This window comes from Chiroxiphia lanceolata, chromosome 3 (genome assembly GCF_009829145.1).
Source record: "Chiroxiphia lanceolata isolate bChiLan1 chromosome 3, bChiLan1.pri, whole genome shotgun sequence".
Classification (NCBI taxonomy): Eukaryota; Metazoa; Chordata; class Aves; order Passeriformes; family Pipridae; genus Chiroxiphia; species Chiroxiphia lanceolata.
In genome coordinates, this window is record NC_045639.1 from 109,375,185 (window position 1) to 109,389,259 (window position 14,075).

General features: G+C 39.9%; 1 protein-coding gene across 4 annotated transcripts in view; it reads left to right on the top strand.

Annotated features, from left to right (window-relative positions):
• Positions 1–14,075, top strand: part of KLHL29 (kelch like family member 29) — a 391,640-nt gene that overhangs the window by 149,037 nt on the left and 228,528 nt on the right. For all 4 annotated transcript variants that reach the window (XM_032682682.1, XM_032682681.1, XM_032682684.1 and 1 more), the window contains one exon: positions 2,395–2,700. In XM_032682682.1, coding sequence (XP_032538573.1) covers positions 2,440–2,700 — 261 coding nt within the window. In that variant the 5' untranslated portion in view covers positions 2,395–2,439. The remainder of the gene's footprint in view (positions 1–2,394; positions 2,701–14,075) is intronic.

The following is a 14,075-nucleotide window of genomic DNA, read 5'->3' on the forward strand; positions in this document are numbered from 1 at the left end:
TTATGTGCATGTGTGCCGCTGCTCTCCGCTGAATTAAATGTCAGATGTACTCAAGTGTGTGGGTGGGTGGGGGAGATGTGATTTGGTTCTCTCTGGTTGCCTTGTCAAGGAGTACACTAATACAGCTAATGGAGATCCTCGAGCTCGGGAGGAGAAGGGTATTCAGTTGACAGCCAGCATCCAAACAGTCAGGAAAGATACCTTCAAACGGCAGTGGAGGCTGTGGGGATTAAAAAAGAAACTTTTTCAAAGGCAAGGAATAATAAAGGATATTTTGAAATTGCAGCTTGCAGTTCACAGAATCCCTTTTTGCCTGATTTGGCAAAATATTTATAAAACAAATGAAAGTGGGGTTATACCTGTGGAATTCTAACCTTTAAAGACACTGTGTTTAGGTACTGATTTTATTCTGAGATGGTTGTCACTAGAGGAAAAAGTTGCTTTGTTCACCTCTACTAAAATAAAAGTTTCTTTTTTCACTACAGCACCTTTCACAGCACTGGTGTCTCTGGTTTTTGCTGTGGTCATTGTACAGCTGAGCTGTCATTCCCACGTGGTCCTCTGGAAAATACAAAATGAGTTTACTGAATGAAAGTATCAGGCAGCCACAAAAATACAAGACAGAAGAATCTAAGTAAATATCAGTGAATCATCAGCCCTCAAATCATCAAACCAAGCCTTGCATCACATCCTACCAGAGGAAAAAATAGCTGGCTCTGTTGGTTTAAGAGGAATGTTAATTTTGCGGTCAGCACCAACAACACTGATGTGGTCCCCAGTATAAGCTCTTGTTGCCGTTCCTGCACAGTGGCAACGTAACCATCACAAGTGCAGCTTCCTAGGAGATTTGGTTCAGCATTTAGTTGAAAATAATGACTGTAGGAGAGAATTTGGGGCTTTTTTTTGTAATACACATATTTTTGAATTTTTAACTGAGGAAGAGTATTCTTCATCTCAGGCTGGTAGCTCTGGTGAGCCAGTTAAACCTTTCATCATTTAGGCATAATAGTTGGGTTTGTTTGCTTTTTTTAAAATTTCTACCAGGTGAATAACAAACATTCTTGTTAGGCACACTGTTTTATACCACTTCTAAGTTTTATCTCTCTTAAGAAATTTCTTATGTCTAAGTTTCTGGGTGAGTTTGGTTCCAGCTTCCTGCATAGTCCTTATAAGCAGATGTTTTTACCATCCATTTTTATATCTAAGAATTTGTGAAACAACATTGCTTCTACTGACCTGATATTATTATTACAAAGAACTTAGTGGGTTGTGTGATGCAAATAAAATAAATCAGGTGCTGCAGTGGCCTAGATACTCATTATTTATTTATGGAAATAAATATGTTTAACATTTGCTCATACTCTTCTTCAATTGCAAATGCTGTAAACTTTCACTTACTCAGAACTCTGCTGGAAAAATAGCATTATTGCAATTCTGCAGGTTAGGAGACCTTGAAAGGAAGCCTTAAGTAACTGCTTTAGACTATGTAATGTATAATTATCAGAACTGGGGTTAGATGTTGGGAGTCTTGACTTCTGACATTGTGTTCAGAGGTCTTGCTCTTGGCAGATAAAATCTATGGACAACAAAGACTGAGAGGGTAAGCAATGATAAGGACAGGATGATCACACAGAACAACTTGGTCATTTGATCATTTTACATGTATTAAGTGTTTTAAGTCTAGCCAGAAGCACAGGAGGAGACAGAACATATTGGCTTGCCCTGGAGAGCATCCTCTCTATGGGGAGCTCTCAGGCATCATGGAGTGAAACCTTCCTGTAGGAGCTTCCAGTGAGGAGGTCAAAAAAAAAGGAGGGGAGGGGGCTGCATGAAGCAGTATTTGGCTTTGAAAATAGAGAAGTAATGGATAGATTTAGCAGGTAGATTTTTTCTCCCTTTGATCTTTAGGGTTAATATTTTGGTCATGTTTAATAATAGGATTTAATAATAGGATTAATATTTGTGTCAGGTACAGGAAAGAGCTACAGAAATGATCTGAAGGCTACTGAGAAAACTGCAAGAGGGAGCTGTTGGAAATGTTTTCCTGTTATCAAAACATTGAATGATGACTTCCTTCTATCTTGGCTTTTCATGATTTGCGTGCTGTTGCTTGTTACTCTACTGAAGAGTTTGGGCAGATGGTGTTTCCTCAGTTCTATAGGACTGGGCTCTCCCACTGTGTCCTTGTACTTGTCCAAACTCTTTCATTTGTGTTCCAGATTAACATTTACTGCAACACTGCTCTCTTCTTCCTGATGTTTAGCTGGGAAAAGCAGAGGAACAGTACTCTCCTAAAGCAGAAGAGGCATGGCAGGGTCTTGCCCTGGTGGTTATTGAGTACAGGTGCTGTGCTGGGACCTCATTCCTAACTACTCTTTGGCTTTAATCTTTCAGGCAAGCTCTCGAGTTCCCTTTGAGACAAAGCTGCCCTCCACCGAGATGTCACGGCACCACAGCCGGTTCGAAAGAGATTACCGTGCCGGGTGGGATCGCCGGGATTGGAGCTCCAATGGCAACCATGTCAGCAGCACCAACTGCAGCAGCGCTGCCAGCACCAACAGCAGCACCCGCCCGGGGCTGCTGCCCCTGCCCATCGTCCCCTCCCGGCTCCCCACCCCGGCCACTGCCGCCTGCACCACCGGCAACAGCGACGTCATCACCAGCCTGGTGGCCAACTCCTCCCCAGCTTCAACTACCAAAGTAAGAATTCAGCTTTTCTTTTTAAGGGGTTGATCTGCTAAAGGGGGAGTTAGAGATGGAGCTTCACCTGTCCCTTTGTAAAACCTGTGTTTGTGGTATAGCCAAGAGTAGGAAAATAAATTCCTGTGGGCAGTGTGTGTCTTTTTTATTCTTTTCTGTGTTGTGCACACACTAGAGTAGGTCTTTCTTGCTCTAAGACTGGCTCATACTTCTGAGAGGCCCAGGCAGAACAAATGCTTCTTTCCTTTCAGCACTGCCTACATTTAGGCTTTCTGTGGCTTTACCTTGAACACATGGTTCCCACTTTTGCTTTTGGGAGTGCTCTTCTTGTCTGTTGACCAAGGTAGAGCTGTGGTTGACAACAAATGGATATGGTTCTCATCCAGAGGGAGTGGAAAGTGACTAAAGGGCATAATTTTGGCTGAACGGTGTTTTTTCTTCTTTTAAGTTGATAGTTTCCTACAGGGTTCTCAAAGCCTTGTTCTTAGTGCAGGTGGGAGTGAAACAGTGGGACTCCTATAACCAGGCTTGCTCATTTGGGCAAAAAAGGCACACTGAGGAGTAAGAAAATGTTAAGCATCAAAGAACTGAAATCACTAGTAAACCATTGGGCTTTTTTGTTCCAATATATTATTGGAGGAAAGAGGGTGACTTTTCCTTTTTTAAAAAAAAGAAACAACAACATGTAGCTCTTTTAAATCTACAAAGTACAAGTTGATATTCTAGGAGAAAGTTGGGGTTTCTTTCTGCATGTAGATTCAGGTAGAACAGCTGGGGAACAAAAAACCCTGGCAAATGGTAAAGGTGACCACAGCATTGACAAAGTGAGCCAGAAGTGCTGCTGGGTTTCTTTTTATGATATTTAACATTTTCTTTCAACTTGGTTTCATTTTAATAACTGCAAGTGCCAAATACAGCAGATGCAGACAGAAGGAAAGGAGACAATAAAGTTATTTAAAGTAAGCCAAGAGCAAGCTGAAATTTTACTGCAGTACCATTATTATATTGATTTTTTTCACACTGTAGAAAAACAAGGTCAATGCTGCAGAAGGAAACATTAGGCCGAAGTGTGATTGGTTGTAAAAATTTTCCATGGCATCTTAAAATTATTTTCATTTGGAAGAAGCCACTCGGATTCTGATCAAAACATATTTAGAGTTCTCCAGATGCTATCCACAGATAGATGCATTTCAATCATGCTTTGTCTGGAGATGATTGAGGCTATTTTGGAGCCAAAGCAGTGGTTTCATTTATCACGACCTTTGTTCCTGGGTCTACTTAAGAGTCCAATGATTGTCTGGAGCTGATCAGCCCTTTTCCCAGATGTTCAAAACCGTTTTGAAGCTTATCAGTGCTAGTAAACCATGTGTTTATTAGGGGAGAGAAGGCAGGAACAGCAAGTTAAATGCCTTTTGATCATATGCTCAATGTGAACCGTCTTCTAAATTACCTTATTAGACAATTTTCTGATGACTTTCCTTAGTAAGAATGTTTTGGCATGAATAGATCAAAAGCAATAAATAGACAAGAATGGAGGTGGCATGGGACATTTTTTGTTCTGAGAACTGTTAATCAGCTGTGTAATCTCCCATAAAATAAATGTGTAAAAATGCATAGAGTTTTTGCCCCAGCTTCTGCTGCTGTGAATCAGCTAAACAGCTCTAAAAATTCAAAATTACATGTATTAAAGAGGAAAAAACATTGAAAAAGTGAGGTAGATAGGATGAACAGAGATGCAAGGGTGTGGTGCCTAGCAGGCTTCCAACTAATGATGTGAAATGCTGTCAGAAAAAAAATCAGGTGCTCCCACAGACACCTGTTCACCCTGCCTGACTGTGTCTCTCTCCTTCACATGCAGCAGATTTACACTTGGGGTCAGCAGTGTAACCAACCAGGGCCTTTCTCTTGTAGAGTCCAGCTAATTGTCAGGCATAAAAAATTATATCCATATAATGAGGAAATCACAAGTAAGAAGAATAATGTGGTTGCTTGGTTTATTTAAAAAAATAAAAATATAAAAATTAAAAATATAAAAATATTTTAAAAATAAGCCAAGCATGTGTGAAGTTTCCATGAGCTATGGAGAGTTCACAGCCTACTCTCTGCAACCATTTTGTGAGCATATTTATGGGGTACCAGCTCATGGGGGACAGGTGTCATCTTAAAGCTGAATTTATTACTTCTGTTTTGTGGATATTTGATTACTTAGCTGCCCTTCTGCAGGGCTGAACCTTCCCAAATGTTATGGCAGGTGTCATAAAGCTCAGTGGCAAGGGTGTGCCCTGGTGACATGAGTGAATAAACTGTCATGGTGTTGGGAAGCCAGAAGATTGAGAAACTGGTCCTCCTTATCTCATTGTCCAAGGATATGGGTACAGCCAGCAGTGGTCCTCCACACTGAGGACAGAAAAACTCTCTGTGCCATCCAGTTGCTGGTTTTGACTTTACACACCTTCCAGACCTGGTTTGAAGATCTCAAACCATAGGGGCCAACCATCCATCTCCCTTCATTTTGTGTTCCTGCCAACTAGTTATCCTCTCAGTTAAAAGTTTGTTTCATTTCTTTTGTAAGTCATCTAGTCTATCTTCAAACCTTTGGTCCTTGGTTCCTCTAGTTTCCTGCTGTTGACCAGTCCTGGTAGTCTCCAAATAACTGTGTATCTTTTGCATCATCTCCGTTCTTCATTTGCCTTTGAAAATATGGATACTAAAATCATATAGGTACCAAAACCATATTCATCCTTTCATCATCACTCACCATTCCCTTGCACGTTTCTGTGTCTGTGCAGATAATAATTGCTCCAGACTTTTTTGCCAAAGTGCTAAGTCAATAGTTATTAAAAATACATATACATGGCATCATCCTCAATTACATGTTATCAAACAGAGTCATAGTCTTGTCAAAGATTGAAATTAAGTCTGACAAGACCTGTCTTCTGGATACCTGTATTGGCAGACATTGGTCATATTCCTGTCCTTCAGCTCCTGATTAACTGAATCTTAAAGTGACAAATTCAAAACAGAGGAAAAAATTTCTTTTCTCTCTGACATGTAACTGAATTGTAAAACTTGCTGTGTTGGTGATGGAATTGGTCGGGGAATTCATAGATTAATTGTTTTAAGGACCACTAGGCTACCTAATCTGGCTGAACCATTTGGTCTTTAAAATTATGTAAATGTATGTAAGATTAAAGACTTCACCCTGAGTTATGTGATATGAATGGAAAAAGCATTGGAAAGGAGAGAAAAAAATTGATCAAATTAATTGTTGGAGGGAGATGAAACCATCTTCAGCAGGAAGCTTAGATGTAAGACCAGCCGTGAGGGGGTTTAGATTTGGTCTGTGTTTTTATGCTTCTGGAAGAGCTTTTTACTTCTTTCTGTGGAGGACTTTAGAAGGTTTTTATTACTAATTATTAATGTCTAGGAGAACTTTAAAACTAATTATACTTTGCAGACCTTTGAAATTTATTCTCAAAGCATACCTGTAACCTTCTTACCACAGATGCTTTGGTACAAATCACACTTAGTAGATCTGCCACATTTAAGTAGTTATGGATGTTTAGTTTGAGTTATTTAAACAGAAAAGCTGTCTCTTCCTGAGTTTTATTTTTTGCTGAACAAAATGATGAGGAGACTTTGCACTGCTATAACCCATTTCATTGGAGGCTGCCAGAAAACATCAGAAAAACTATTTAGACCTCATCAACTTGTAGGAAATAGTATAATGCTGCACACCCAGTATATTGACAGGGAAAGTGAGGTACTCAGAGGTAGGGATTTTTTGTTTTTTTCTACTCATTCTGTGCCACTATGAGCAAAGTTTCAGCTCTTTTACTCAATTTGTTTTTTCTGCCCTGGTGCTGTATCTAAAGAGTTGGTCCACAGACCAGCACCAAGAGTCATCACAGTTTGAAGGGATGAGTCCTTCGCAGGAGGTACTTCCTCAGCCCCTTGAATGCCTGAAGTAGTCAATAGGAAAGTGCAAATCCTGCCATTAAACTCTATGTTCAGATCAATTTGTCAGACTCTGAGCCCAGCCATGTATGATGATTTAGCTCAGGTTTGGATCTGTCTGTGCATGGTGGGGTTTTCTGCAGTGAGGTTATTTATTGCTCAAAGGAAGCTCTCCAAGAAATCCTAATAAGACAACAGCACTGCTTAAGATATTGGCAACAAACAGTCTAAAATTCATTTTTAAGGATACTGCACACCATTCCAGCTGTTTTTTCTGTTCATCTCAGCAGCACCTTCATTCTTTGTTGCTTTTCTGAATTACTTTGTGAGTTACTTGTACAATTTTCTCCATCAAAGCTCCTGTATCACAGCTTCAATTTAGAAGTGTTGTCATGGGCTGTAATTTGAAATTTTATTACCAAGAGATTTTTTGGTTATAGAACATTTACTTTTATCATCTCTATATTATTTTTAAATGCCTGAAAAGATTGATACATCAACAGAATCTGTGCAACACCAGGCAAGATCTGATTTTTTTTCTCAACCTTAATTTTAAAAACCCTTTGCTTGAAACATAAATTGATTCCTAAACCCCCCCACACTTAATGATTTGTTATTCTCAAGGTTAAACCTATGACAAATTTTACAAAAGCACCAATCTTTGGTTTTGATAAGATTTTCTCTAGTTGAGCTCAGGGATAACTGTGTAGTTTTAAGTCTTTAAATAGCATAACAGAGATGTGATGCTGGCCTCCTGTGCTCACAGTACTCCCATAGCATTTAAGACTCTCATGTTGTTGCTACCGGAGTTTGTCCTACTGTGGTTAGCCACAGTTATGATGTGGGAGGGAAGACAGTGATGTTAAAACATCTGTTAACCTCTCTGGAAAGTCAAGCAAGGATTGCAGAGAAAAAAACAGCCCCTACTGTCTTTGTGTATCAGTGCAACTAAATAGCATTAAAAAATAAGTGGAGAGGGAAGAAAATTCTTATAGTAAAGGAAAAACAAGTCGGCATGGCTGAGGAATGCATGGTAAAAAGGAATAAAGTGGAACAGCACAGAAGTAAAGTGTTATATTCTTCTTTCCTTCACAGGCCAAAAAATGTGGTTCCCTCAATAGCAGCCTGTCATATGCAGATGATTTGCTGTAGGTTGCAGGATTTGTGTTGTCTGTTCTATTTCTCTCGCTTTGGAGGTGATGATTTACTAAGCTGGTGTATGGTTTCCACAAATATTTAAAATATTGATTAAGCAGAGGAAGAATAAACACGAATTGTTTTTCAAGTTACGCCTTATGTTGTACATGACTAATTACATACAACAATTTGCTCTGCTACGGTAACTGAAATTTATGTACTCTTTTTATTATAAAACATAAGACGCTTGCATAAAGAGAGCGATTATAAATATTGGAATACAACAGTTGCTAAAAAAAGTCAAAACATGCAGTGATGAAGTATATGGGATTTGCTCTTCCAGCTTCTCTGTGCAAAGCTGCTCCTCCATAACCCTGGGGTTTGTATTGAGAGTTGGCATATTTTTGTCACCATTTCAGAGAGTAGCCTGGTGATCTGGACACAAAGCAGCAGTCTGGCCCAAGTGCAAATTATTGTCATAGTACAAAAGGCTTCAGTTGCTGGATGGCAAATAGTGAAAGTGATTTTTTCCTGGGAGCATATTTTTACCTATGGATAAATTTTTAAAATAGACTAATGTCCAGTTTCATTGGTAAATGAGATGCAGGCATATTCCACCTAATCAGAGGCTTCTGATGCATATGAAGCTCCCATTATGGCAGACTATTACATGAATGTTTAGGAAATCAGAGCAATGCCGAGTATATAGTGCTCAATGGTCTCTAATAGAATACGAGGACAGGTTTTCCCTGGCACCTAAATCACATTCTCCTGGTTGTTTAGGTTTGAAAGTTCAATAAGCTTTGCACAATTTACCTGTTTGGGCTGACACACCATTTAACTGGAGTGCAGCTTCTAGACTGAACCTTTTGTGGTGCCATCACACCAGCCCAGGTAGGCTGAAACCAGCAGATTACACTACAAAAAAATACCATTGTAGTATCATCCTTATATCCTCAAATAATTTTGAGAGTTCCTTTTGAGGGATCAACATGGCCTGTACAGGAATGAGAGGAGGAAGCAGATAGATTTGGTCATTGACTCTCAGGACACTTTTTTTCTTTGAGCTAATTACAAATTGACCAAAATATCTGTAAATTGAACTCAGCAATGACTTCTGCTGAAGTAATCACATTACTACAAAAAAGTTACAACTCCTAGGAGGTATTTGTACCACCAAGGGACAGGAGAGCAAACGGAGATCAGTGGTGGGTTCCAAAACTGATGAAGGCCTTGAAGTAGAGCATCCAATTCTTCCCTTTCAAGGAAGTGGAGAGATGCCTTGAGTGTTTTTCAGACTCCTCTGTAGAAGGCTATTCCTAATGATCTGTGGCCCTTAGAGAGGGCTTAAATTGTGCTGATGGTCTACTACTTCCTCTTAACATTTTATTTTAGTATTTTTTCTCAGGTGTAGTTGTACATATTTTTAGCAGTATAGAAATTGGGACATACAAAATGTGGGTTTAGTTTCTCAAGTTTTGTAGATACTTTATTGGGCCAAAATTGGTTGGAAAGCTCTGGCATGCTCATTAATCTGTAAAGTCATAAAAAGCCACTTGGATTTTTTTACTTACAGTGTGTTTATCATCTGTTGAAAGAGCTAAGAGGTCTGGCCAGTTTCTAGGCCCAGTCCCATTTGAAGATGAAAGGCAGCATTTTTGAAGCACTAATTGACATCACCAAATACTTACAAGGTCACAAACATGACAACTTTGGATAAAGAAAAAGGAGTATTTCTGGGCTTTGGCACTTTGATCAAAAAGTTTCTTGACTTCCAGAAGAAATAAATATCAATAATAAAACCTAAACAAAATTTGTATTGGCCAGGATTTAAGTGCTTGATTCTTTGAAATTATTTAGAGTTCTTTTTTATTTTCTTATTTCTTTTTTACCATTACTTCGTTTTCATGTGTTTTAGTTGCAGATTATCCATTCAAAATGCATCAAAATATCATTTCAGGAGTCATGGGGGTTTTATTATAAAATTTGTCGTAGCCTCCTGTCAGGCTGAAAAAGCCTGGGAGCTGCCTTGCCTGTGAATTGATGTGGGTTTATTTCCAAGGAGCAGTGCTTCTAAAGGAGGGCAGGGCAGGTTTCCTGGGTTATAGATGCTTATAATTGTAATGTTGGTGGTTGTCATTTAGGAACATATTGCTGTTGTCACCATCAAACGCAGCCACAAAAAGAATTTTGCAAGGAATCACCTGGTGGTTTCCTATTATTTTTACTGTCAAAACTTGATAAGTAGGGCCCGGAAATTATTTTTGACAGAGCCAATCCTTTCTCAACAAAGTAGTTTCGGATTTTGGTGTTGCATGAAGAGGGTAATGTCTGAGAAATCATTGAGTTGATGAGGGGATGAGTTGGTTAAGGTATAGAAGAGCCTGATGCAAACAGTTTGTTAGAAGGTTGCAGTACTGGTTGGGTGGGATGTCTGCATACCATATTTTTTATTATAACAGGAGCACAATGGCAAGTTTTAAAAACTACAGTTTTGATGCATAGCAGAAGGAAAATACATTGTATGCCAGACATAATATTTTCTTGATGGCATTGGTTTTCTCAGCTTGCTGATTGATATGTAGATTTCAATTTAAAAGTTGCTTGCAAAACAAATGAACCAAATGAATAAAAAGAAAGAAAAAATAGAAGGGAGCCAAACTTCACTCTCCCTGTGATTTTTATGGGCCTTGGGTTTCTGCTTGATATGACACTTGTCTGTGAAGCTGATAGACATAAAAATAAATTTGGCTCTGGGAGTGATAAACAGGAAATTAAACTGCTCTCTGGCTCTTTTTACTGGGAATGCTGCACCTTCAAATGCTGGACACAGGCTGATGTGCTCCAGGCATACCAGGAAGCTCTGATCAGCCAGGGCTGACACTCCAAACTGACATTAAAGCATCACCACTGCCCTGTCTACAATCCTACCTCTTGAAAAGGTGCCCAGACCTTGAAGAGGAGCATGAGGATCTTGTGACTCTGTGGCATGAAGTGTAGGCAGCCTGGGCTGTTCTGTTGGAGGATTGTTCTGTCGATGCCACAGCAATGCCAGGAGTCACGTTACCACAGCGATGCTGAATGTGCTCTATCCCACCCAAACAATGCACACAGGGTGCTGCCATCTTCTGCAGAAATGGGCACACAGTGACTCACTACCTTATGGGTGTGCAAAACAGGGCTCATTGTCAATGCCGGCGAGAGCACAGTAGGGGAGACCATGGAAGGAATTCCTCACACTTCTTCCTCATTCTAGTTTCACTCTGTAGAAGCAGCTCTGATGAAGATGTATGATCTAACATTCTTTTAAAAGTAGCATGTGAAAAAAGATAAACTTATGGGCATATTTGTTGGGTTTTCTCTTGAAATTTGAGGCATTACTAAATGTTCAGGTGTTGGTTAGCTGCTGTAACGTTCTGTTCTTGGATGAAATGGGCACTCTTCAGAAAACAAAAGGCACATTTATTTGGTTTGGAGGAACAGACTATTCCAAATTCTCCCAGAAGTTGGTTTGCCTCAGCTGTTTTTGGTTGTTCTCTGCTCCTGTCAAGCTGAAACATATGTGGTTGTTACCCAATACAATTTAGCATCACCAAACCGATCACTTTGGAAAACAAAGCTTGCAGAAGTTCTGCGGAGAAATATATGCTGCCTGTGAAGTGGTATTTGTTTGTAAAGTGATATGCACCCACTGTATAAATAATGAATAATAACTAGTAATAAATTCTTCATATCACAGCATTATTTCTTACTGTTCATGATTCCGGGTGTTTTGTGGTAATCCTGAAACAAAGCACTGAGAAGTATATGAGTAATATATGCTACTGCTAAGTTGTTGCACAAACATGTCAGGAAAGAGAAGCTTTTTTGGCTGTGTAATTTGAATGTTTAAGACTATATATTGTTTATATTATAATATTTTATATGATTAAAGTTATCCTTTAATTCCAAAGGAACATAAAATGTTATACAAAGCCCATGCATTCAAAACCACTGAAGTAATGCATACAGAAACATTTCTCAACCCACAAGTGAAACATCCCTGAAGAATGATGCTGGGCATAATTTGACCACGTGTTCCCCTGCAAATCCGTATTCTTTTTTGGAAGTGCCAGTCATTGTAAGAGGAGCTTACAAAGGTGTTGTACAAGACCATGCAGAAGGATCCAGTAGTTCACCAGTGACAGCCTCCTGGTGGCACAGGAATTGCTCAGCCCCTGTACAAGAGCCAAGCAGGCACAGCTGGAGGCCATCCTGCCTGAACATGGAAATCCTGAGCAAGCTCAATGAACAAAGGAAGTGTATAGGAACAGGGAGAATCACAGAACTGTTAAGGTTGGAAGGGACCTCTGCAAGTCCTCTGGTCCAGCCCCTTTGCTTAAGCAGGGTCACCTCGACCCAACTGCCAAGGACCATGTCCAGATGGCCTTGAATTATCTCCAAGGAGGGTGACTCCAGTCCTCTCTGGGCCACTTGTGCCAATGCTCTGACAGCCGAACAACAAAATGGTGTTCCTGATGTTCAGGGAAAGATCTTTAAGATCATCAAATCCAACTGCTAACCCAGCGCGACCAAGCCCACCACAAAAACATGTCCCAGGTACCATTTTAACGTGTCTTTTAATACCTCTAGTGGTGGTGACTCAACTACTTCCCTGGGCAGCCTATACAATGCTTGATAACCTTTCCAATGGAGAAATTTTTCCCAATATCCAATCTAAACCTCCCCTGGTTTAACTTGAGACCATTTCATCTTGTCCTATTGCTTGTTACATGGGAGAAGTGACCAACCCGCACCTCGCTACAAGCTCCTCCTGTTTGTTGCCCATGCTGTGTGTGTATTAGTAGGTGCAGGGGCCAAAAGTGGAGCCAAGTCCCCAAACAGCTCTAGAATCTCCATGGTAAACACTGCAAACTCAGCTGCACGTGACCAGGAACACTCTGGTCTGATATCCAAGTGCACCTTGTTTTGAGCAGGAGTGGGCTGAGTGATTTGCAGAGGTCCCTTCGAACCAAAAGCATTCTGTAATATCCTAACATTATCCTAGAATTGAATCACCTTTTCAATATACTTCCCAAGATGGGTTTTTTGTCAGTTTGCTTTAAAACAATACCCAGAATCCTCATTGGTCAGTAGCTACTAGAACTTTGGATTTATTTTAGGTCTTCTGAGCCTAACTCCTATCTTGGCATAGTCATCACAGTTTTGCTTTTGAACAGCTTGTTTCCTTTATAGTTTTTGCCTCATGCTGGGATGGAGTAAGACTGAATAATTTATCTTCCTTTTCCTCAAAAGCCGAGCAATAGTTATACCCCACATGGATTTGAGACATTATTATCTTTCTAAGCTTCCATTAATTATCTTTCTCATCCTTGCTTTTAAAGGTCTAGCATTTATCTTTGCAAGGTTCTTCAAGCTGGATTATCGAGGAAAATTTGAGTGTATTAATTCCATTCTTGCTTATGAAGTTTTAAACTCTATTTCATAACATTTTTTCCACTGCTCGTAATAATTCTTCTGGTAGTTTTGCTGTGACCGAAGTGTCTGATGTGTGGAATTGATGGCTTTTAGGGTCATCATGCCCATGCTTAATTATCTCAGATGTACTGCTTTGATTAAAACACACAGATGGATACAGATTTTGAAGATATGGATCACACATACTTTGTTAGAAAACACCTTGTTTTCTCAACCTGCTTAGAAATATGAACTGCTTTACAGTAAAGTTGAGCTCTGAAGCAGCGCAGGATAATGCTGTTTCAAGTTTTCTTAGATGTCATCTCAGCTTCATTTGTACAACTGTTTCAAGTCTTGCAATAAATCAGTCTTCATAGAGTCACAGAACCATAGAATGGTTTGGGTTGGAAGGGACCTTAGGGATCATCTCATTCCGACCCGCCTGCCATGGGCAGGGACACCTTCCACTAGACCAGGTTGCTCAGAGTCCCATCCAAGCTGGCCTTGAACACTCACAGGAGTGGGGCATCCACAATTTCCCTGGACAACCTGTTCCACCACCTTCACAGTAATGAATTTCTTTCTAATACCTAATCTAAGCCTACCGTCTTTCAGTATGAAACCATTCCCCCTTGTCCTGTCACTACATGCTCTTGTAAATAGCCTCTATCCAACTTTCTTTTGGGCTCCCTTCAGGTACTGAAAGGCTGCAATTAGGTCTCTCTGGAGCCTTCTCTTTTCCAGGCTGAACAATCCCAATTCCCATAGCTTTCATTTTCGTCTTCATGTTAGGTAAATAATTCCCAAACTTTCCTGTAAGCTGC